The 25,798-nt window shown below is 44.0% G+C and overlaps 2 protein-coding genes across 2 annotated transcripts; one reads left to right on the top strand and one right to left on the bottom strand.

The window, feature by feature from the left end:
* Window positions 1-255: 255 nt before the first annotated feature.
* adad2 (adenosine deaminase domain containing 2) lies at window positions 256-10,166 on the top strand (the record flags this gene model as incomplete). The annotated part of the gene is made up of 9 exons (XM_080508557.1): window positions 256-459; window positions 929-1,085; window positions 2,872-3,000; window positions 5,011-5,161; window positions 5,436-5,606; window positions 5,792-6,021; window positions 7,736-7,970; window positions 9,848-9,980; window positions 10,056-10,166. 9 exons carry the CDS (start codon window positions 256-258, stop codon window positions 10,164-10,166), a joined length of 1,521 nt encoding a protein of 506 aa, XP_080364683.1.
* Window positions 10,167-11,803: 1,637 nt separating this feature from the next.
* Window positions 11,804-16,888, bottom strand: LOC308139210 (adhesion G-protein coupled receptor G2-like). The gene is made up of 10 exons (XM_080508556.1): window positions 16,810-16,888; window positions 16,626-16,729; window positions 15,908-16,029; window positions 14,799-15,067; window positions 14,665-14,690; window positions 14,333-14,455; window positions 13,965-14,166; window positions 12,808-12,909; window positions 12,550-12,714; window positions 11,804-11,936 (listed from the first exon to the last, which is right to left on the bottom strand). The coding sequence occupies exons 2-10, from the start codon at window positions 16,626-16,628 to the stop codon at window positions 11,836-11,838; spliced, it is 1,113 nt and encodes a 370-aa protein (XP_080364682.1). The 5' UTR covers window positions 16,629-16,729; window positions 16,810-16,888; the 3' UTR covers window positions 11,804-11,835.
* Window positions 16,889-25,798: the final 8,910 nt, after the last annotated feature.

The following is a 25,798-nucleotide window of genomic DNA, read 5'->3' as shown; positions in this document are numbered from 1 at the left end:
CGTCGCATCTTCAAACTGGGTCCGTACGCCATGCGTGTGCTCATTTATTGGCTGCTGATTATGAAATCTTCAAATGAATAATCGTGAATGAATGTGTGCTTATCTCTTAATGCCTCTGCTGAATCATGCAGGTGGTAAAAGTAGTGAACCTTGTAGTAACTTAGTTTTTAACTTACGATTTATTTTGTTCCCTTTTGACACCCATCATCCGTCCTTTTTTATTTATTTTTTTTTTTTTTATTAAATGTTGCAGAGATGTTCCTGAGTGACCAACTGCTCATGATCCACTCGTCTGTTTGCTGCCTGCTTAGGGAAAATGCAGACGCTGGCGGAAACTATGCAGAAACACGAAAGGCTTCAGATTCTGAAGGAGAAGACGAAACCAAATCGGAGCGGGCTGCCGTGCCGAGAGCTAAAGGAGAGAAACTCGATGCCGTGGCCATGCTATCAGGAAGCGAGGTAAATAATTGGAAAAGTAATAACAAGGTTCTCTTTAAAGTGAAATTTCGATTTCTTTGCATAAGTTCTCTGGTCAGTGTGGTTCTTTTTACTTTGGAGTTTCATCCAGTAAACTGTTGATCACACTGGCGGGAAGGCTAATGGGTAATTCTCTCCTGCGTTTCATGGTGAAGGTGTCCTTCACAGACGAATTAAAAAATGATGAGAGAATTAATGACGGTGTTGGAGCCTATTTGAAATTCTTCAATCACAGTAAAATGTGAACATATGTGGTAATTAACACAGTATTACTTGACTGGCAGGCAACGCCTCATGCCGTTGTCCAGTTAAGTGTTGTGATGTTTCACAGTCTGCAGCCAGCAGAAAGACTCGCGCTGCCTCACAACAACATGCTAGCCTCGGTTAACGCCCGACAAATAGATAAACTAAAAGCACAATCTCTGGGTTTTTTTTTTGGTTTTTTTTCCAGGACGACAGCTCAGAGGGCGGATCGGACAGTGAGCCTACTGTTGGTGTTCCCTCCGTCCGCGACATGTCGCGTGCTAGAATCGAACTCTCGGCGATGAAGCGACGCATACAGAAGGCCAAGGACGGCGGCTCCACAGACCCCAGCTCAGACATACCAGGTGCTGTAGACGTTTCATTAAAGTAAAGAATTAAATCTGTGCTGTTGCGGTTCTGCCAGTGTAGTATTGTATATGGACCCCCTACAAAAATGTGCTTATAATAAATGCTCCTGACGAGGAAATGGACCCTCCCACACAACCCAGCCTCACAAAACAAACATATTTATGAACATTTCATTCTCTTTTTATTTTCCTCACACAGTCTCTCATTTCCATCTCGTTGAGATCTCAAAGAATATCAGTGCTCCTCATGGCTGTCTTGTTATTTCTTTATTGCATTTGACATGTTCTTGACCAGGAAATTGATCAGTCCAAATATTTCTAACACAAACATCTTCAAAGACGAATACCACTGATTCTGTAAGAGTTTTGAAAATCTTTTGTGTTAATTCACACCATTTTATTTAGGGCTCTATATTCCTGCAAAAATAAGCGTCTTAGCAATTTAGTCATGTAAAAGAACAGGTTCAAAGTAGAAAATAGTTTTTTTTTTTAATTAATAAACAGGTTTCCCTATCAAATGTCAGAGACATTCATTTGAATTCTCCCAGACTGACAAGGAACTAAAGTTCCTAATTATGTTGTAATAGACTTTAGTTACTCTGACATGTAATAAAATACATCACATAAACTTAAGTTGTGTTTTCTAAATCTCTTCACTTTCAAACTGGTCCTTTACTCCTTCATTACACAAACAACATAAACTGAAGGAAGAAAGAACACAGATTTGGATGAAAACCTTTCAAGATAAATCAATTGTACTGAAAAGGTTTTCCCTGGTTCTGGCGCTAGGTTTCATTTATATTTCATTGTCATTTCATAGGTTTCATTTTCAAGGGGTTATTTATGTATTCAACATAACCCCACAACAGCTTGGTCAACAATGTCATGTAAATCATTTTCTGGAGGCAAATTGACCCCAAGGTTATCTCTACCTGCACCATCAGGCAAGAAACTGTGCGAGCATTTTGATCCTGTTGTTACTCTGTAATAGTGATATTATTCTAATAAAAGTAGCTATCACGAACTATTGCATTTTGCTGACTATGTTCACATTTATTTACGTGGTTAAAATGTAACATTTCAGTACAAACATAAGGGGGGGGTGCAGATACCGCAGTGGAAAATGGACCCTGGGCTCCATATTCTATGGGGGTCCATTTACAACATTACACCGGCTCTCACATCGTCAAAGAAAAGTTTAATGAAAGACTTTTTTTTTTTACAAACGAGAGCGGACCTGCTTGTCCTGCTTTGGTGTCTGCTGACACTTTGCCTCGCTGTAATGTTTCAGCGAATTAAAGATCTGAAGAGTATTCTGGAGTCTGATCAGCTGGACTTTGCTAATCACCCCGTCTGTTGTTTCTGTTGACCTCCCTGCCCTGAGCAGACTGTGGTGCAAATCAACCCGAGTGCAAGTCTCCACAACAATTTTCCCCATGTGGTCTTTCAATCACATTGAGACCCAGAGTGGGACTTTGGAATATTGGGAAAACACAGAGCAATGGTTAAATGTGTATTTAGTAAAGAAAAGGAATCCTCATGCACGTATACTGGTGTATCTCAACATCTAGTTGTACACTCGTATCAAAAGCCAGAACAGTTGTCTTCTTTTTTTTGATAACGCCGACCTCAGTTTGTGTTATAAATCTGAAATATGTTCCTATTCTTGATAGATGCCACCACTTTATACCGATATATCTCTATTCATTCATTTTATATTGCAAAACATGCACTGTAAAGCACCAATTGTTTGTTTTTTTTTATCCTTCGGCTTTTGATCCAGTGTGGCAGACCGACTGGCACAGGGACCGCATGTCAGCCGTCAGCAGCGCACAGTTTGACGGTCTCCTGAAAATACATCCAGATTTCCAAAACTGCAAGAACCAAATGGCAGCGTTCATCTTGACAAGAGGTAAGCCTGTGGAGAACGGGGGAGGATCTCCCTGCAGTAGTCCCACACCGGCGACGGCTCATTATTGCAGTCGCGCGTTAAAATGGCTGGACATGGTAATTTCTGGGGCCACATCGTGAAGAATCCAGAGCATGGAAAGAAAAAGGACATGCTCAATTATGAGTAAATGTGTATGAAGTCACGTGAGGACGCTTAGAAGTTCCCCTTTCATTGCTTGGTGCAACTCCTTTAAAGATAAATAATGCTGAAGGCTCATTTTAAATAATGGACAATGCTGGTATTTGTATGTAAAGGATGCAAGTATAGATATTATAGGTGCGTTGTTGTTTGAAGCATGATCGTCGACACTACAAGTACCTACCGTACGTGCTAGAAATCACTTTGACAAGCACTGCTCAAATCGCAAGCTAATTGGGACATTCTGCTCCCGAAAGTGTTTTTGGCGGGTTGTTTGATGTTTGGTTGCTCGTTCAGGACCTTGGAGCTGCTTGAGAGCTTGAGGATTCAGTATGAGGCGTAACGAGGTCACAGCACCGGTGAAAGAGGTAGTAATGAAAAGCCCAAATAACCAGTGAGGTGCTTTGTAACGACTCGGGTGCAAGAAAACGGGTGAATACAAAAGGGAGCGAGGGGGAAGTGAAAAGTTTCAGGTCACGAGAAAATCATTTGGAGAAGAAACCTCTTTGTGACTGCACAACGTCAAAGAAGTCCTCCCGCATGTTGGGCGCTTATGTTTTCTGGTCAACAGTCACTTTGACCAAATCTGAAGAACATTCACTGTGAAATACAAAATTCCTGTTTGCAGTATATAAAAGATCCTGCCCCCCCCCCCCCCCCCAAAAAAAATCAGAAAATGTTTTCTTCAAGAGATAAATGACAAAACGCTGCAGATTTCTCTGACTTACAAAAGCGAACAAATAAAAAGTGCAGGTGTACAGGAGCTCTGAGTGCACCCATTCAATATAATGCATCAACAGTCCAGTCTGTCTGAACTCGGTCGTTCTCATAGAAAGGCTTTACTCGGCACACAGTTGGGCTCAATCAAGCGCCGGTTTCCTGTCGTGTTTCACCATTTAATTTATTTAAAGAACAAACTGTTTAAACACCATGACACTGAGTATAAGACGACTGCCTCCTTCCACCAGCTTCCTATTTGGACATTTTTTTTTACAGACCATTAATTAGAAATATATACGTCCATACTTGCATCTGCGTGGACATGGTGCGACTCCAGTGAGGAAACGTCTGCGATAATTGCCGTTCCACCGTACTCGATGACGATCCAACTCGTTTGTGTGTCGGTGTACTCCCATTGTTAATGTGTGGAGCTTATTGTTCTCTGCAGGCATGTGTGGCTTCATTACGAAAATGAACGGCACACATTAGTGGCACAACATGAAAAGTGCAGCACCTTGAGCTGGTTCATCATCCCCCCCCCCCCCCCCCCAGTATGGTCCTTGACGTTCCAGTCTGCTTCAGTCCACAAATCCAAGTCCGGCATGTTCCTGGTTTCTTGATTCCTCTGAGCTGTGTTGTGATGCAGAACCGGCCATAACACTGGGAGCTGAATAATTGATGAGTCCACTTTTTTGGACTATATTTCCAAGGGGTAAAAAAAAAAAAAAAAATTAGATTTGGACTTTCACAGTATTTGCAGTAGTTCTCTTTGAGTGTATCGTGGCAGGACTCCTGGAAGAACACGACAGAAACCTTCCACTGTGGGCAAAATCCTTGTTTTCCATCCTATTACTATAAACCAGGGCTCCGTGCTTAAAGTCGCCATCTCACTGCCATAACTCATTCTCATTCTAACATTCTGGTGCTGCTGGTATGCATAGTTTTAACTTTCTGGTGAGAGCAGCAAAAGAGAAGAAGTTTTCTTTGCGTTTTTTACACACACACACACACACACACTATTGACCCGAGATTCTTTTCATCCTCAGAGATTCATCTAATTGGACCCTTTGCAGTCCTCCGAAGCTAAAGAATATTGGTTTCACGTCCCCACAGAGGCGTCGGATCCAGCAGGGCGTCCGTGTGAGCAGTACAAGGTGGTGGCGATGGGGACCGGCGGCTGGAGCAGCAACAATTGGCTCTGCTTCAACGGGATGATGGTGCACGACTACCACGCCATCGTCGTCGCCAGGAGGGCCCTCCTCAGGTACAGCAGGCTGCTCGCACGACAAAGCACTCGATGCAAAAGCGCACGACTGCTCACAGTTTGCTGTTGGATTCGACACCTGCCACCATTAGAAAAGCTCCTCCATGCAAGTATTCACAAAATGCATACGTGGAGGATAGAGTTGCGTTGCGTCTGGATCCGCTTGCTCGTTCTCCGCGTTTGATGACGCTTCAGTTTCATTCAAAATGCTACCGTGGCTCCATTTGAGAGTTTTTTTGTTGTTGTTTTTTTTTCTTCTCTGGCTCGTGTTCAGGTTTCTGTACAAACAGCTTCTCCTCTTCTTTGATGGCGATCCAAAGGCCAAGGAGAGTTGCATCTTTGAGCACGGCACAGACGGCCACCAGCTTCAGCTGAAGCCCAAGACCAGCCTGCATCTCTTCACTAATCAGACTCCCAAAGGAACTATGAAGAGCTTCAGCCTCAAGTACAGCAGACTGTTTCTAACTTTTCTTTACACTGTTAGTATAGTATAGTATAGTATAGTATAGTATAGTATAGTCGGACTGAATTTTTGCCTAACCTGACTACATTTCTTCTCTGCACAGGTTTTTTTTTCTTTTTTTTTAAAATCTTAACAATGTTGCTAAAATGTGTGGCATTGTTTGGCAGCTCTACACACAACCGCTGCACCGCTATCAAGCTGGAGTACCTCGCCAAAGACCTGCTGATCCCCGTGGCCTACCTAGAACCCAGTCTGTGGGGGGCCAGGGTCTGTTGCATGTCCGGTAGGGACAAGTTGTGTCGCTGGGCCGTCACCGGCGTTCAGGGCGCGTTACTGAGCCACTTCATCAAGCCGCTCTACATCACCAGCATCGTGCTCGGTAAGGAGCCTCAAAGCAGTTGCATGTTAGGCAGCAAGCATTTTTTATTTTTTTTGATCGCTCGCCTTGAGAGTTATATGAGAAGAATGACTGCATCAGGAATTTAAAATTGAAGCTACAGCCAGGAATTTGTTGTTTTTTTTCCCTCCCTCAGCCAAGAAGTAGCCCCTCAAATCACTCCCCGAGACGCCTTCAGGTTGTTTTTTACTCTTGGATTTCACAAACAAGATGGAGCAAGTTTTGAGCTTGTAGGCACATTTTGATCGTCTTCGTTATGAAATGGTCTGTTTAGTCCTGTAGTCTTGGGATCTTATGAAAAATAAGAGAGGCTTTAGATATTCTCTTTGATCCCACCGTTGGGTGTGAAGAAAGTTTGCTGTTTTAACAAGAGACCGAATGGTTCAATTGTTCATAAACACCTTAATGTCCAGATTCCTACAGAAGCAGGAATGGTCTCTTTGTCCCAGGGGGTTTGCAACGGGCCGTGCGTCCGCAGACGTTCTGAAATCGCCTGACAATGTCTGAGTCAGGCCGTCGTCTCACTACAAGCTGCAGCTCCCAACACTCCACAGGAAGCCAGAAGACATGACCAAATTGTCACCCAAACAATAGTTTGCAGATTCCCCAGAAACTACAATCCTGACTAATGTAGAGCCTGTTGCTTCCGTACGCAACGTTTTCCCTTCGATTCTTGCTTTCATGCTGTTTTACTGGAGGCGCTGCTAGTGTATGTAAATAATGGACAAGATGACAAGTGTCAGGTTTTCACCTCCAATTCAGCCGAGAGTAACATTGTGAAAACAAACCAATGTTTATGAAATCCACTCAGTAACGCAGTGAAACGGGTGATAAACCTATAGAACTGCAGTCTGCTGAGGTTTGTCTTTTGATGCAGTTCTATTATCCAGACAAAAAATACAGTATTCCTCCCATTGATTTCAACAGTGTATTTTTAACACATACCACGTAAACCCATTTTGGACACGACCTCATGAGGCCCAAGGTTTGCAGCGCTGTCAACAAAGCAAAGGGTGGCCATCTTGAATAATACGAAACCTGTTTTGAGTCATTTCACCACCTTTGTGTTTACTACATACTTCCATATGCGTTCATTCATAGTTTTTAATGGCTTCAGTGAGAGTCTACAATATAAATAATGACGAAACATTGAATAAGATGTGTCCAAACGTTTGACTGCTAGTGCATACGATGCATATAATGCAGGAGTTTTCAAAGTGTAGGAAGATGAGCTCCCTCCCCCCTTTTACAAACCTCAAAAAACAAAAACATTGCCAAAATAATGATCTATTGCTTTGCTTTCTTTGTTTAAGTTTTAATGGACCGTGCATATTAATAAGCATACACCCTTTTGAGTCTACACAAGGTTGTCATAGATAAACCGGGTTGAGCACAACACAAATTGAATGTGTTATCCCAAACCTAAATCCTCTTGGATGATGGGGGGTTTTTTTCTGGCTGAGAAATTGTAATGAATAACGGTTGAATAAGGCCACTTTCATTAGACTGAGTTTTATACGAGGTGTGTCGAGGAGACGCGGCCTCCTGAGGCCGGTTCGTGCTGCACCACAGTTCAGTTAATGTACACAAGGGCAGTGGGAACACTTCCACTAAAAGAAATGACACGGGAGTCTCACCAGAGCTTGCAAAAAGGCTAACTTTTTTTATTATTATTTAATTTACCGAGTTGTAAACTCTTGCTCCCTCTAATTAGGAGCCCCAAAGATACTGTGCAAGAGCGTGTGCAATTACACCAACGAGCGACTCCGGGACGAATGGAGCGGCTTCATGCCGGCACACTACAAGAAGCACGACATCCTCTTCCTTTCCAGCGAGTGCCTGGGACCCTCTGTAACGCCACAGCAGCGTGACCGTCTGAGCATCAACTGGTGCCTTGGAGATAAGGACGTCGAGGTCCTGGACGGCGGCACCGGATACATCTTCAGCAGGTAAGGCACTTTAGTGGGGGTGGGAGGGGAGTCCTTTTTCCCTCTGGTTAAAAGCTGGTATAAAAGATAGATGGATGTGACACAAAATAACTCGTACCTACATGAGAGAACGTGTGAGGCCACCCTGATGTCCTGGACCCTGTCGGGAGTCTGGGCTCGACTAGAGTTCACCTCGTTTAAACTGCTGCAGCCACTTCCAGGGAGAGAGGGGAGCGGGAGTGCTGGCAGGCTGACGCGAGCGTCCGGCGTGTCCCGGGGCCGCTGCCGTCTCTGAGCTCCAGAGCTGCAGAGGACCGCCGACGTCCAGCGGCTCCCGCCGGAGGCTGCGTTGTCCTCGGGCAGAGATTACAGCCAGAAATAGATTGGAGATCCTGTTTGGCGCTCACGGCGTTGCTGCCCAGTTTAGCCTCCGTCCCGTTGCCTTAAGGTGCCTCTGTGGGTTTTAAAGGTCCAGGTGAGCTCTGGTAACCGCGCCAAACTGTGAGCTATAAATAGACGAAGCAAAATAGCCGCTTGAAGAACAGAATGTTAAAGGGCAGTGACAGGACATGTGTTTAAAGAATGGCAAGAACATCGTCTGATAAACAAAAATACTGAGAAAGACTTCATCAGTATAAAGATGTGAAAGTGTCTCATCGCTTGTAGCTTCTTTCAGCTCTGACTGAAAACGAAGTGCTGAAGTTTGAGCTTGCGCCCACCTCGCTGCAATTCTTCCTACAAGAATCAATTAAAACGGAGGATTTAGAAGTAATGAAAACAAAACTAAACGATGCGAGTGGGATTGGGAATACTGTGGGCTGTGGGCTGAGTCATTCTCGGTCTTGAAATGCTTTGATAGGAGTCTCCCTGAACAACCATCTGCTGCTGCCAGGTCGTGTTTGTGCTGTCACGCTGAATTCCTCCTCCAAACTTTGTGAGTGTAGTCGCCACCAGTCTGCTCCCCAGAGTCCCCCATCCCCCCCAAAAAAAGAAAAAAAGTCTTGGTGGCAATAATAAATGGTGCTTGCAGGGAACACTTCCCTTTACTTATTCATCCTGACCACAAACACGCTCTGCTCAAGCGCGAGTGAAAGAAGAGTCTGGCCAAACACAAATCACACACACGAGGAAGCAAACTTATAAACAGTGTAAATCAGAGTTCAAACATTGGATTAATATTTTCAGTAGCCGGTGTGTGCGGTTTACTCCTGCCGTCGGCAGCAGGCGTTGCAGAAGAGACACATGAGTTTGTGTTGAGTGCAGGGTGAGTCATCTGAAACTTGACGCTGAGAGATGACGTGTAAACAAACCGAAAGATTCGAGAACATTCATCTAAAAATATGTTGCGAATTTATTGACTCTTCAGATGTCATGGTTTGGATGTTAGTAATAGTTTTATGTTGCGTCAGATTATTTTCATTGGGTTTATGAGACAAAATGAAATTGGTAATTAGAAATAAATATGAATTGTGGTTAATAAAAATGAATCCGCTGCAACCCTGTGATTAATGAATTAAAAATAGTGCTGTCAAATGATCATACATTTTAAATATACTAGCATTCTAAAATGTTCTATTTCAACCACATACAATCCAGTGGTCCAATGCTTCACTTCACTAGAAGGCAGGAAAAAGCTTTTCCACAGCAGGATAACTGTAAAATAGGGGTCAGAATAAAAGAATAAAAGCAAAAGCATGAAAAATATTCAAAAGACGAGCAGATATCTCTGCATTCATGACAACCTCACTTTTTCATCCATCTTTCCGGAAGTTGAAATGACTTTCATAACCTGTTTTCTATTCGGGGCCAAAATAATTCCCTCGTAAATTATTGTGGGTTTCTGAGAAGCTGGGTACGTTGAGGAATATCAGTTGATGGCGTGAACGTTTGTCTTCCAGCTCTCCCTCCGTCAGTGGGCCGGCCTTCCCCAGCAGACTCTGCAAGAGCGCCCTCTACAGTTACTTCCTCCGAGTGGCGAGGCTGGGGGGTCGACCCCACCTCGTCCAGCTCCCCACCTACCACAGCGTCAAGGTACGCGGACGCCGGCGGCGACAAATAAAACACCGCACCAATCAGTATTTTACTCGGGGGTTTCTCGTCTTCCAGATGGAAGCCGCGGAGTACCAGTCGGTCAAAGAGCTTGTCAAACAGCAATTCCTGAGCGTGCGCGCTGGTTCCTGGACGGCCAAAACCCTGGTGGACTTCTTCAGCGCTTGACCCCCCCCCGAGAAGACGCCTTTAACAAAGTTCATCAAAGTTCCTCTTGAGATTTCAGTTCTGATTCATGTCGTACTTTGTTAATTACTTTTAACAGCCGTTCCAAGTCTTTTTTTTGTTTTTGTTTGTTCATGTTGGATATAGGAGCTTTCAATTTGTGTGTGAGAAAAATAAACTACGCTCCAAAATGCAGGCTTCACTTTGAATGATTGAATGAGTTGTGGGTGGAAGTGGAACAAAATGGGGACCTTTTTTCTAGTTTTTTTTTTTCCTGCTGTGTTGCATAAAAATTAGACTGGTAGAATAATTCAACCATCCAGTGGGCGTTATTAGCAGATGAGCGTCTACATATAACTTGTTATTTAGATTTGAACAATTAAACAATGATCTATCTTTTCTTTTTTTTTTTATATGTAGTTATTCCCACATCACGTCTGTTGAGGTAAGGAGCTCAGATTAGCAGCTGAAAGACTAAAGCACGAAGGTAAGCACGATTTTTAGTTCGAGTTCATATTTCTCATTAGTTTTAATGAGCTTTTCTTGTTTCTGTAGTTTCTGGGTGCATTTCAATATACATAAATCAGAAAAAGTTTCCACAATTACAATTTTGGTATATTCTGAATGTGCTATCCACAAGTAGCAGCATTTCAAGCCTATTTTTGTTTCATTATAGTAAAAGTCATAATCATGTAGCATCTGAAAACATTTTAATATTTTATAGGATTAGTCTTTTTTTTTTTAAGTTTAAAGAAATGTTTGACACTTTAGACTTTGTCAGGAAAGCCAGAAATAACTGAAAATCAAACTTTTCAATCAAATATATTTTTTTGTATTACAACTCTGTGCACGATTGTTAAAAAGGCAGAATTACTCGATAGATCCCATGGTTTGTGTAGCCTGTGCGACCACAAAATTAACCTTCCCCGTTCCGCCGGTAAATGTCGCTATGTCGTCCATCTTGCAGCAAAACTCGCAGAGGTGCACAATTTCAACATGCGTCTCCACTATTCTACAAACCAGCCCAGTTTCATCTCTGCAATAAGTTGAAAATCCTCCCTCTGTGTTTAGTCCATAAATGGAGCATCGGCAATGACCTATATTAGAGAAATGTCCAGGGACCGTCGTACGTTGCTCACAACAAAGGTGTTAAAAAAAAAAAAGAAGAAAGAAAATAGTCGCATTAAATGTGAGTGGGGATGCTTTTTGGTAGTGAATAGAGAATTGTTTGGTTTGACCTGAAGAAACCGAAAAGGAGGTGAAGTGTGAACATAGGAAGACTTTGCCATCTCAAATAAAAAAAAAAAAAAACATTTTCACACAAACTGTGTGGTACCACGGTTCATTGTCACCATGGCTCCACTCACCAGTTGCTTGGCAACCAACTCCTCCTTGGAACTGATGCAACTGCTCATGTCTTCATAATTACAGGCTCTTTTACAATATTTAGCAAAAAAAAAAAAAAAAAAGAAACAATAGAATCTCCAATCTAATGATGCCGTCGAGTTAAATTCAGCTCCTAACTGCTTTCGATATATATATCTGTCTTGTATTAAACCACAACCTGGAGGAGATGCTGTTTATTATTCCTTCAAGCTTCTTAAGATCCTTTTTTTGGGGGGATTTGCTCATGCTGATGTGTTCACATGTTGGTTTTTATCGTTCTTGCTCGTCAAGTGAAGTGATTCCTCCAGCCCGTTGTTGAGGACTGGGCTCCTGCACCGGCGGGGCTCCTCTGGGCTCGAGGAAGAGCCGGAGGATTCACAAAGAGGCCTGCAAGATAATTAAACATCTGTGAGCAATTTAGCAAGTGTGAAAAACTGATGAATCCCCGCGTGCGGGTTGAGAGCGTTCGCCCGAGCGCGGGGTGAGAGTTGAATCGAGCTGTCAGACTGCGCAAGAAAACCTTTTAAAGGAATACCAGCCGTGTCCTTTTTAGTTGTGTTCAGACGAGCCTAATTACAGAGACGTGTAATTATTTAACATCGGCGCGCCGTCATTAATGCAAGCGGTGACCTTCACTGTGAACGCAGCAGCCGAGGGACTCTGTCGTCTGAACACATCTGCGCTCGTCATCGCATGTTAAGGAGGCTAAATCCATACAAGAGGAATTGTAACTCTTAATTGCAACCCTGGATATCTTAATTGTAATCGCACAACCGAGGAGTTTATGTTTATCAACGGGAGCTGGGTCACCACAAAATGGAAGATATCGGGCGGAAAAGGTAAACCGTACGCAACGTGAAGCCTGCCATAGCTCTTCTTTAGCCGTGTATGTCGTTTATGTTGCACTTGACATCTTATTTTTGCCTTTTTCCTAATCTTGTAATGGTCCTACGGTGTGAACTCGGGTCGGTTGGTGCGCCGCCCCGCCCGGTCTTCTCACCCAGATCCGGCCTCTTGCAGGACGCGTCCCTCTGGCTGCAGTTGGAGGAAGCCGACGTGCTGTCTGTGGAGCTGGACTTGACGGAGCGGACGGACGGCCTTCTGGGTTTGGGGGGTTTCGTTCTGGGTTTGGCCGGGACCCTCACGGACGCAGAGTTGCTCCACTCTTGGAAGACAAGACAGGTAAAAACATGTTTACTCCGTGGGCTTTGTCGTAGCGGTTACGTGCAGCACTTTCACATCGGGCTGGTTTTCGTACCGGAGTATTCGTCCAGCCGAAAGCGTCCGAAGCAGAGGTGAACCCTCCACTGCTTCCTGACATTTTCCTTCATGAGGCAGTGGAAGAGAAAGATGAAAAGTCCTGGAATGAACAGAGGAAGGGAGTTAATTGCCGGGGACGCCGCCGCAGCTCTTCCATTTCCCCGGCAGATATTCCTAATTTGCAGTTGAGTGATGCGTTTCACCAGCAGCCAACAGTGGCGCTTGCATCACTGTCGGGTACAAAAGAGAACTACAACAGAGGCGAGCTGAGGTAAACGGGAGTTTTGAAACCGTTGCATCATTTAACTGTTTGATTTTTTTTTTTTTTCTTTGAACTGTGATTGGGAAATGGTGTGTAGAGGGAAAGTGTGAATGGTTAACAGACGTGCACCCGAGCTATAATTGCAAGTGTGTGTGCGTGTGTGTGCGTGCAGCAAGACAGTAAAATTAATAGAGCTTTAAGACAAATATCAGGAAACATCCAGCCTTCCTCAGAAGATTGTTCCAAGTCAGATTTACCAACAGTCTTTTGTGTTGGTGTACAAATGTGCTCATAAATGCCACTTGTTCACGAGTTCGTAAATTGATTATTCCGCATAATCAATGCTCTCTCAAACTGGTATTTCATGAAAGTATTTTGTGCCTTTTCAAAACATTTACAAATGTCCTTGTACCCTGATCGGCTGCGCAAGACGATGATCGTTTATAAACCTATATTTAATTTAAAAAATCAGCTTCACATCAAAAGCCAAAGTGAAAAAGGATCAATATTCTAATTTTTTTGTCACGGGAAAGCCAAAGAGTGGACATTGAAAAGATACACACACATATGTGAAGCCTGTAATAAACATACAGGGTTCTGTTTGACTGAATACACATCAATCCAAGCCATTACTGCAGTGGTCGCACTACTTCTGACTAGTATATGTTTCTTTGTTTCTCTGATATTATACATTTATAATATCATCAACGGTCGGCCAAATCCCCTCAGTGATGACAGGATGGGAGTACAAATGTTGGAGAGAATGTTCAAAGAGAGCCTTTCCGAGAAAGTCTGATTAAATGACTGATTGTGATCAGTTTGCTTGTTCTCACTGAGGTCCCAAGCATCAACCTGTCATTCATTTGTCTCTGCACGTCAAAAGAGACCCCCACCTTGCAGGGTGTTGAGAGCGGCAAACAGATAGAGCAGAACGATCCGAGCCGGCCCCCACGTGAAGAAGCCGGCGGTCCAGGTCAGTCCCAGCAACAGGGTCAGACTGGAAACCCCCTTCAGGTCCTGCATGAGTCCGCTTCGGGTTCCTGCCGGGCTGTTGGCGCGCATCTGGCGGATCTGGATCAGAACCACTATGAAAACCTTAAAAAGAAAGATTCAAATGATATTTTGGAGCGAATAAGTACACAGAACTGAGCAAGGTGGTGTGTTGTTCCACTGAGGGATTCAGGCCTGGCTTCAAAACTGTGGAGCCACGTTTTTGTGTTTGGCTTATTTATGAACTTTGGGAACTTTTGTATTTATTTACCCCGATGTTGAAGAGAAAGATCAGCACGCCGTAGGCAACCACCGACACGTAAAAGGTCACATCGTCCTGGAGCCAACAGCTGGTGGGGGGGGGGGGGGGAGTGGAAATATAACAGAGGAAAGACTGTTGGAGATTCCAAAAATAAATAACTTTCAGTTGATTCTAAATTCCATTTGTTGTTTAATTCTCCTTAGAATTCTATATGTTTCATTTATGTGCAAATAAAATGCAGCCAGAGCTCACAAGGGGTCAGAGTTGTCTAATGGCGCCAATGTGGGCTCAGCATCGGTGTAAATGTGACTCCCATAGGCCTCTCGGTTCACAATGAGTACCAGGATGCAGACCACCAGCGGAAGCCCTGAAACGAGAACATTCAACACCTCCTTTGTGTTGAGCTCTCTTTTGCCTCGGCATTATACAAAAATGCAGTTTAACGTCGGGACACGGGGTCCCGCCGTGAACTCACCCCATCCCAGAGCACAAAACTTGAGGATGTACGAGGGCACGTAGACGTTGAACACTTTGACCAGGGCAAAGTACATGTTGACGGCCTCCAGTCCCATCCAAGTGAACGACGCCAGAAGGAAGTAGTGCAGCAGAGACGCCACGGCCACGCAGAGGGCGTCCACGCCCCAGGACGACAGCCAGGAGTCGATGAGGAACACCAGGTTCAGACCCAGCAGGGCCAGGGAGAGGTTGATGAGGATCTGGGAGGGGTAGTCCCGGCGGAGCTTACTGAGGCCGCAGAGGAGACATGGACGAGAAGTCGGAGGCTCAGACAAGCGAGAGAGTGTGATTCACCTGCTTCTTTTACTTCCTCATGTTTGATTTGACAAGTTGCACACCTGCATCCTTTCCTGATATACCCTGAATAACAAACAGAAGGCCCGGGGGCCAAAACCAGCCTGCAAGAGTAATGTTACGAACGTTATGAAACCAGTGTCCGTCCTGCCATCAGGATGTGTTTGTAAACAATTTGGGGTCATTTCACTGTAGTTTACACCACAAGGTTTTATTAAAAGTGGCGTCATGTTGAGATCGTAGGAATTTTCTGTAGTATTTATAGGTTTTGTGAAAATAGACAATTTCTTCACTTATACTCTGCAACACAACAAAGAATAAAAAAATTTTTTAAGTTATGTTATTAAGCTTCAAGCTATTGTATTTGAATTTGGAGGTCATTATAGCACTATGTTACTGGCCATTAAACTATAGCTGTAAATAAGATATCTTTATGGGTAATTCAAATACAATAATTCTTAGTAAAACCTTTGAGGCAGTTTTGTAGTCCTGACTTTTTTTATTAGCACCTTACAATTAGTAGAATATCTGTAAAGCACTTTGACGGTAGCAGCCTGCATTAAAGCTGCTATACAAAAAAAACGAATTTGATTAGTTTAATGGTGCATTTATCATTTACTTCCACACTTGTGGAATTAAAACAGCGATTTCAATGTGAAAAGAGCAGGCCTCAGCAACTTTTAGTCAGATTAACAAAACAAGCTTCATTTAAACATTATGAATATTCACGGGGCATAAAACATTTGTAACACAAGAACTTATTTGGGGTCTTACTCGAAAACGATGTAAGTCAGAACCGTGACTCCCAGGAACAGCGAGGAGACGCCACAGCCCACATAGGTGATCACAGTCAGGATCTGCTGGTGGTAGGGGTCCAGAGGAGTCCTGGAGACGTCCTACACACACGGACACCGGTCAGGTGGATGTTTATTTTCTATTCGTCATGTCAGAGATCTCTCCTGCTCCCGTTTCTTAGGCTTACAAATAAAAGTGGAGCTTCAGTGTTTAAACTGTAAAACTCAAGAGCACCAGGTAACAGTTTTATTTAATAGTATTGACATGTTCACCTTCAGTCGCTGTTTATTCCACAGTTGCTGTTTTAGAAGGCTGAACGACTAGGAGTCTAAGGCATAAGAATTTCTTGTAAAAAATAAATAAAAACTTCAATAACTGAAAGAAGTCCCAAACTTACTGCTCCACAAAATGTGCATGGTAACCTTCATTAATATGTCAGTGAAATTAAGATTTAAGTGTCTTAATGGGGGGGGGGGGGAATATCTGTTGTGTTAGAAAACATATCAGTGTTGACACAATACAACATTTACATTTAAGGTTGACTTAAGCTTTGTTCTTATTCCTGTTTATAAATAATGCTTTGAGCACCATCTGCTGGTTGAATCTCAGTAGACCTCTAATAAATAACCTGTTGCCTCCCTGGCTGTATTGCTATACGCTACAGCAGATAATGAGTTCATAACAAATGGCTTCTTACCATAAGAACTCCGAAGTGTGTGAGATGGTCACACAGACAGGTGGTGTATTCTGGACTGCTGTTGTGCTTCCGGCAGCCGTAGTCGTCCCAGCCTCCGTGTCCATCTGGATGCAGACGCTGACGGTTATCATCGCTCGGTTTATCCCGAGTTTATATCGTGAGAAGAGGTTGAATGAGGACTCACTGTTTTTATTGTAGTTCCAGTACACACACTGTACCTCCCGCTGAAGCTTTAAACACAAGACCGTCAGTCGTCAAAGGCCTCCGTTCTGGTTTGGCCAGTGTGAGGTTTGTGTTGTTAAGGAAAACTGCCACTCCTACTGTGTTGGGGATGAGATGATGGAGAGTCACTTCGACCTCCTCGCTCAGGTCTTTGATTGCAGAACTGGCGTTGGTCACGCTGGCCGACACCACAAAGGTGTTGAGGACAAACCCTGTTTCGTTTATCTCGAATCGATGACAAAATGTAAATGACTCGATAAGTATCTCATTTTTTGGGGGGTGAATAGCGTGTGATTGAGTGAATACTTGGGATGAATGGAGAGTAGTACCTTAAAGAGGAGCGGGATGGAGAAGAACTGAAATTGGACTCTGGATGGTGTGTAGTTCCCCTCATGCTGCGGGAAGCTGTGCTGCAGGGCGGGCGGCAGCGAGATGAACGCCACGGTGCCGTTGAAGGGATACTTGTTGATGTAAATCTACAACATTGGGAGAAGCTTCTGTAACTGTGAGAACATTCATGTGCATTCTCTTTTTCTGGACACATGGTGGCAGGAGTTGGGCGAAGGTTGTATATGTTAGAGGGCGTAGGTCACAGGTAGGGTGAGAGAAATCGGTTGTCAACAGACCAACAGCACTGGGGCGGTTTACAGAAGCATTAAAGGGGTCACCATATTCAGCTTTTCAACACTTTCACATGGTCGCGTTGGTCCAAAAACCTTGTATTCAAAGTTCATTGCCCCAAATCCAGCTTTTCCTTGATTCTCATCCATTAGCATATTGGCTCATAGGCGCTGCATTCAGAATCTGCTGTGTCTGTGTGAGCTGGACTGGCTCCGCCCACACACGCCCATCTTGGGAAGAAGAGGAAGGACTTCCTCTCTTGGTGCCATGTGCCAGAGTAGAGCTGCCGAATTGTGGGAGGAGCCTACCTTGATTGTGATTGGCTAAACCCCGGATGACACTATATAGGGTTTGATTTCTGATTGGCTGGTTGGAGCAACACAAGCCAGGTAAAGAGATAACAGATTGTCTTCCCTTCTGGGGCATCATTCCCGGGTGTGGGGATGTATAATAATGTTGGGAAACCATTCGAAATTGAATTTTGCATAATATAACCCCTTTAACAAAAGTCATAGCACATTATTTCCTAATTTTTCGCACATTTTGATGTGGGTTTTTTTATTGAAGAATTGTCATTCCAGTCTTGCTGAACTGATTGCAAATAATTGTGTATATAGTAATATTTTTCCAGTATTATGCCTTGCTCACAGTGTGTATCTACTGACACTGTGACCATACCTCCCATACCGCATCATGCCTTATTTAATCAGAACCTTGCTAATGTCCGGCCCGAATAGACACTTTGATCATGCGTGCGACTTGTTCGTGAACCTCTGGATTTGCTCCTGTCCGGTCAGACGACACGCCAAAAGTCAACTTCTTAAACTGTCCAGGAACCACATCCACCACTGACATGGCGATGGCCGGAGAAACCAGGGTGGAGGAGCCCTCGTGACTCAGCATTTTGTCCCCCACTGCCTCCGTGATGTTCAGGATACTAAAGAGAAGGGCAAAAGGATGTTTAGCGCTCGGGTGTCGCAAGAGTCCATCCTTCATTTGGACTCCCTCGTGCTCACGTGTTGGTGAAAGGCTCCAGGTTGCTGTCCGACTCCAGTATGTCTGAAATGATGTCGATGAGGGCTTGGCCCAGGATGCGTGTGACCACGTTGAGGTTAATAATGTCCTCCAGCTTGCTGAGGACTGTGACCAGCTCATGGTAGTTGAGCGTGGAGTGGTTGCTCAGTAGATCCTCGATCATCTCCAAGATGTCCATTGCATTCCCTGTCAATGATAAGAAAACTGCTCAAGTTTAAAGGATTTGAAATTCTTTCGCAACATTTCCATGGTGAGTGAAATCATTTCCGATCAGCACTTTTTTTATGCTCACCATCTCACTGAAATACATTACTCAAGCATCTCTGGACATGTTTGAACCACTTAATAGATTTTAATGGCTCCTTCATTGGTTTATTGTGTTCAATCGTGCGTGTGCAAACATCTCTGAGGCTTTATTATCCCTCGTGGAACACTTGAAATGAGAGGTAATCTCAGCCGAATGCTGATCCACGATTCACCAGTAAAGACAGCTCACCAGTCCGTCACAGGACAAGCACAGAGAGACAGTCTTACACACTCATTCCCTCTCTGAGTCTCGAAACTGATTTTGGACGATGAGAACAAACATACGGCCTGTTTTTGGATGTCGATTGTGGAATTCTGAACCACAGTTTTTCTGGTCACCGAGGACACGCAAAGCGAAAAGTGTTTTAGACACACCGGAAGTGACTTTGACGTGCTCCAGATCGGGAATGGTCTCCACCACAAGCGGGCAGTCCTCCAGGTCCGGGTCAATCCAGTGCGTACTGAGGCGCAGTTTGCTGCACACAAAAAAACAAAACAAGGAGTTTAATTTGTTTTTCTTCATACGTTGTTTACTTATTGACAGATTCTCAAAAGCATAAAATTATATTAAGCAGATAAATTGTAGGCAATATACCAGATTCGACACGGCCGTGAGACTGTTGATCCTCAACGATCGTTATAAGTCATTCATGACACAGATGTAATCTTTAATGCTTTTCCAGCAGCGCCATCAGTGAGTGAGTCAACACAGAAAGAGGCCTGACGACTATCACCACCGCCGTGTAAAGTAAATATTCATCAACAGACCCAATCAGAACAACGTTTAATCATATTCAGAAACCTGTTAAAGACATGAAAGTTGAACTTCCACAAGCTTTATTTTTTTTCAACTACATTTCTTTGATAATCTGCATGGTAACATCTGTTCCTGCAAGCGAGGATACCTTTGATGGGTTTTTAACAGTTTATTAGGCGCACGCTGAAATACTTGAACATTGTGAGTTACAATGTGAGAATGTTGATGGATATTGAACGACTTGGTGACTTTATTACTTATGCAACTTGTAACTTTTTTATATAAACATGCATTTCTGCTTTTAAATGACACAAGATAGGTAGATGGATATGTTTAGTGTCAGTGGATCTGTACATCCTGTGTAAAATCCACTAAAAACTGCTCTAAAATTGACTAAAACCACTGTAAACATTAAACAAAAGTAGGAAAACTCAAGCAAAGATCCATCTTTTATCACTCATTGTGTCATTGCACTTATAAAACATAGTGCACATCAAATATGTCTTTCTGTGTTGCTGTTAATAGAAACTGCTCTTAAATCTGGTTGGCCTTGTTTGTAATGCTCTGTATTTTCTGTTCATCTATAACATGACTCAGATGTTTATTGCCCTTAATGATGATGTGCGCCTTTGTTTGTGTGTGCGTGTGTGAAAATGAACATTTCATACTCATTCTCAGAGGAACAGAGTCAAAGCAATACCATCACCTAATGCACACAAGTTAGAGCGAGCTCTGATAAATTGAAGGCCTGATAAGATACAATAACACTGGGATGTGCTGCAGAGTATTGGCGGAGGATGAAAAACAGAGAGTAGGACTATGATCCATGAGCCCATAAGAATTGGACAATAAAATCAGCGTTTAATATGGAGTATGCGTCTCATAAACTATTCTTTCAAACTCCACTTTAATGATGTCGTGTTTGCTGCGGATATGAACTGAGCAAAGAGGATTTGTGTTTGTGCTTCAACGTGTTGCCGTATGCGTTGCAGTAATTTAGTGTCATGTTCCCATTCCTTTGAAGCTCACAGCCAAAAGTGTTTTTGCCGAAAACTCCTGATTGACAAACCGGCACTGACCAGTGTCTCGTGGCGAGGCGACTCGGGTTTTTTGGACATTCTCGAGTCACGTTCCTTCCTCCCAGAGTGCGGGGCCACACGAACAGGCCTCTCCTGGTCTGCTGGGTTTGTGAGTCGCATGTGAAAACCACTGAAAGCACAGAGACGGCGTCGCCAGCGCGGAGATAAAGATGAGCCTGATTGTCGGTTTCTCTGTCTTGCGTCATGTGATCTCACGCCCTGATCCCCACTCACATATGCGGCTTATCTCTACATCCTCGGTCACTATGGAGACGGGGCCGTCGTTATAAGGCATCAGCAGCAGTTTTCGTATCTGCTCTGCCATTTCCTGCGCGTCTGACAGCGGCCTCATGACCTGCACCTGGAAAATACAACTGTCTCTGCAGACGGGAACAGGGTTTATACTGGATTTGGATTCGACTAATGGAAGTGTTTTTTTCTGAAATACGACATGCAAAAGGTAAAAGATCGACATATTTGATAGAAGAAAATTTAAGCAAACTTAAAAGATGATAAAAACTTGCTGTTAAGGTACTACCGTTGGTCTACGATAAATCGTGGAAATGCTTTTCTGCTACAGTAAAAGTCCTCTAGACTTCTCCAGAGACAGAATTAAACATGAAAAAGTTGCATTTGGTGTTCCGAACCGAAATACTTGGATTGATCTTTGAAAACTCCAGATGTTATTATTGTTTGCGTTAATGCTGAGCTGCTTTGTCTTTCCCTGGCTGCAAAAATACCAGTTCTGTGGCTCGTCGGACAATTTGCATAATAGTTTTTGATTTACAGTCATTTTCTTTGGCACTATATGCACAGCAACATCAGTACATTAGTACACAGCAACATTACCTTGAAACTTTGACTGGTGACCCCTGGATGAGAAAAAAACAGGCTCAAATTTAGGATTTGAAATAGTTCAACAAGAAATTTTCTCGCTATATATTTGAGTTCAGTTATTCATTATTAATCTCATACAACATATGTCTGAAGAGTAGTGTTGTCTTTTTCTTGTGGTGGTTTTCAGTGGGGTTTTTTCACTTCAAAGTGGGTAAAGGTTTGATATTTTGCAGAAATTAAAGAAGAGGGTTAATATAATTCATTCATATCTATTTCATTTGCTTACTGCATCAGCTGCAGAGTCGTGACGACGTCGGCTTTGACTGCAAGAGAGCAGAAAGAAAAATCACGTCGTTGATTTTGAATGCAGCGTTGAATTTCTGCACTCTCATGTGGTCGTCCTGTACCGGTCTGGTTTAGGGAGCAGCTCCAGGTCCAGCACCGTCATCAAGTCATCAGGTAGACTGGAGTTGAGCTGGGAAAGAGAATCACCCAGGATTCAATCTGGGAGGGTTTTGATATCGGGTGACTTCTACGTGTGGCGTATGTGTTTGTGTGAGGTACCCAGGTGGAGATGGTCTGTTCTGGATCATAGTCTGATGTGATGGTCACATTCGTCTTCACCTGAAAGTACAAATCTGCCAAGGTGATGGAGACAAATCAGCTTTCCTGAAAACACATGAAAACAGCGATTTTGTTTAGTTTTTTTTATATAGCGACAGACCAGAGATGTTCGCTGGGCTTGTGACGCTGGTCGGTGTGTTGAAGGTGGTGGTCGGGGTTAGCGGTGCGGCGGTCGGGGTGGACGTCGGCGCGAAGGTGGTGGCGGGACAGGGCGTCCCAGTCGGGGGGACGACGGTGGAGGGAGGGAATCCTTCTACAATTCGGATTAGAGGTCGACATAAAACGAGCAGTTCCCCTCCACGTGTCTCAAGTGTTTCTGCCGAGTACTTCCTCCTACCGACAGGTGTAGTGTATATGCTATCTGCTTCGGCCAGCAGGTCCAAGACACCACCCGGGTCTTTATACATGGCACTGAGGTCTGCGTAGACCTTGGTCTGCACGGCCGCCACGTCTACGCTGGGGGAAACGCTCACGTGAACCACAGAGCGAAACCTGCAGGGGGAAACATCGGGGGCAGCTGTTACATCACAATTTCACTGAAAAGGTTGACAAGAAAGCACTTTTTTTTTTTCTTTTTAACATGAGGTCAGTGCTGCAGTTCAAAGATTTTGAATTTAACCCTTTAAATAAAAGATTTCTGTCCAGTATGACAAAAACGTAACCGTCAACATAAATACAGGATCAAGAGCCACCGGTTCGCTTTTAATGTGTGTTTTTCTACTGCAGGTGGAAAGGCCCTCAACTGGACTCTTAACCAGTGATATTCTCACCCAAAAGGCTATAATTGGGGTACAAATTGATCGTGCAGCCTTTATTTCCCCGCTGACACAGAATCTGAGGTCCTCGTTCTGGCTCCTTTGCCTCAACATAATAAGTCCGCATCACACTCTGCAGAAAGCCTGATAATGGACCAGCAAGGCTTTCAATCCAAACCTGTGCAGTGTTACCTGTTGATGGTCGGAGTTGCCCACTGTCAAAACAGAAAAGGTAAATACAAATATTTTAGATGATAAAGTTAAAGGCCATTTTTAAACCCCCCCACGTCATTTAGCTAATTCTTGCTTTTCATATGTCCAAATGTAAAATTCTACTCACCGGCCTGCTTCCCTGCACGAGGTCTTCTGGGTCAGATCTGCATGAGAGAGAAACAATCAGAGCGACTCAGTCAGCTCACGGTGCACGGCTTCCTTCTTTCTCACACGTCCAATAAAACAACGTGACATTCGGGGGAACTTTATTGCACAGTTGCACGTCAGTGTTGTGAAGGCGCTGGTTGTCCTACCTGGTCAGTTCAAACACAGACACCCTGTGTAAATAGAAGGTGCTGGGCAGGGCCCATCGGAGCTGCAGGAACAACAAACACAACACACCAGTGGAGATTTGCTGCAAGTCAACAAAAACACAGTGAACGTGACACAATAGACGTCATGTCGCCGTTGCGTTTGGACCATTACAAAACTGTCCAGCTATATAAACCTGGAAAAAAAATGATGTACATCAGCAGATACGGCTGTAAACAACTTCTACAAATGAGTTCATTCATGAAAAAAAACAACAACTTCAAGATAGATAGTCAAAAGAATAAACAGACATTCACGCATCTGCTTTTATTCATTTAAATCAACACGAACAGAATTAAATGTTGCGGACGTTGCTCATAACTTCACATACGAATATTGTCTGTTTGCTTTACCCAGTCGTGTGCGACGTCTCTGGCCGTGTTGAGCTCGGTGTGGTTCCCTTCGTAGCGGAAGATGATAAATATCAACCTGACCTCGTAAGAGGACCATTCTGCCAAACACGGTGCATATATATAAATTATGTTTAAAATCCTATATACAAATAATAGAATAAAAGCATATAATGACCCCCCCCCCCCCATCAATTGAAAACAAAACAAAAAAACTGTTGATCACACAGATGCAGATATCACAGGGAAGGTTAATTCTTCGATATTACAACCTTTACTCTACAGTATTTAATTGCTTTGGCAAATTGGATAACAACATTAATCGGTGACTGAATGACTTTTGTATTTACTGAACTGCTCAGATGACAGGTGGTTTATTGAGCGGATTAAGAGCCATAAACCAGAAGCAGACACAGATCCACCATTAAAGGATGAAATAAAGCCATAAAGTGCTTGATGGCCACGGCCGACTGTTGAGTGCCGGGAGAGCCGGACGGCTGAAGTTGACAAACTCACCACAGCGCAGACCGGGGTCCTGGATCGGAGCGCATATCTGAGTGTCCCAGTCGTCCGCTGTCCATTTCACCAGGTCCCCTTCTGTACACATCAGGGACGTCACTTGTTCCGCGCTGCGCTCGCTGCTCCACATCCGGAACAAAGACAGCTTGCCCGGCAGAAGAAGCGGCAGCACGACGATGCTCCCGTTCTTGACGTAGTGTGCTGCACCCAGGGTCAGCGATCCGTTGGCAGCGAGTTGGTGTCTCGGGGAGAAAACCGAGGCTGAACCCTCAGCAGGAAGAGCTTAAAAGGGAGGAGGTAGAATGGCATATTGAAAAAGTTCAAAACAAAAAGGTTTGAGTCAAGAGTAAAAATAATTTTTTAATTTCTCCCCAAAAAAAGGGACATTTATTGGCGTAATTCCAAGTTAGTTCAGGGGCCACTTGCAGCCCAATTTCATCTCGAGTGGGCCAGACTGGGACAATAGAGCCATATGTGCGTACGTGATGGTAATCCAATCAGTTACTATGGAAAATGACTACATAAAGCCAATTTTAATGACACTTTCTGGTGTGCAATATAGCAAAATGTAAAAAAAAAAATTTTTTTAAGTTGTGTAACTGTTACATTATGCATGTTTTTATAAACTCTTAAGTTAAGCAGTCGCCAACGCCACTGATATCTGAGCTGAGGTCTCAGTGTTGTGTTGTGTTGTGTTGTGTCTGCTATTCTTAAGATGTTTCTTAACATTTTTACAGTTTGCTTGTTTGTTTTGTTGTTGGGATGGGCCTTACGTTTGACACTCCTGGCATAAATTCCTATACATCGGGCAAAACGCGTACAAAGAGGTTTTCCCTGCAGGATGGCCTTTTGTGCACACGTCTCTCCGTCGACAGTAATCGTACCTGAGGAAACCTCCACTGGTTTCCCATCAACATAGAAAGCAGGTCTGTCTTTGACATGTGACCAGGTCACGCAGAGCGAGTGCCAGCTCGACAGCTCGAGGTGGACCCTCTGGGCCGTCCACTCCTCTCCGAACAGCCAGACCACCAGGCGTTGGTGCTTTCCCCCCACACCCAGCTCGGTATGCTGCTCGTCAGGGTGACGGTACATGAAGGCGGTCCACAATGAGTCCAGGTTCTACAGGAGGGTTTAATATCAGATTTGGTGATTTGATGGCGACGGCAAAGCAGCTAAAGGCGTCCCGTTTGCTACCTTGAGCCGCAGGTGGAAGCAGACGGTGAACTGCTGCAGGCTGGGAACGGACACTTGTGGCTTTAGTCTCCAGTGGCTGCATCCAGACGTGAATTCAGCCGCCGTCCCCCAGAGACTGAGCCAAGGCGCTGACACAAGGACGGGCGATGGATGAGGAACGCTGTCGCTCTCATTCATTCACTCCCACGTTCAAACCACAAGTGCTGAGACGGACTTCATTTACTCGGGATGGTGCAACCCGGGAAGTTTTATAAGCTTTTGAAAGCTAAGAAGACTTTACGTCCGTCTA

The sequence above is a fragment of the Blennius ocellaris genome (assembly GCF_963422515.1).
Source record: "Blennius ocellaris genome assembly, chromosome: 14".
NCBI lineage: Eukaryota > Metazoa > Chordata > Actinopteri > Blenniiformes > Blenniidae > Blennius > Blennius ocellaris.
The sequence above is the reverse complement of the archived record's forward strand: the minus strand, read 5'-3'. Positions and strand labels throughout refer to the sequence as shown.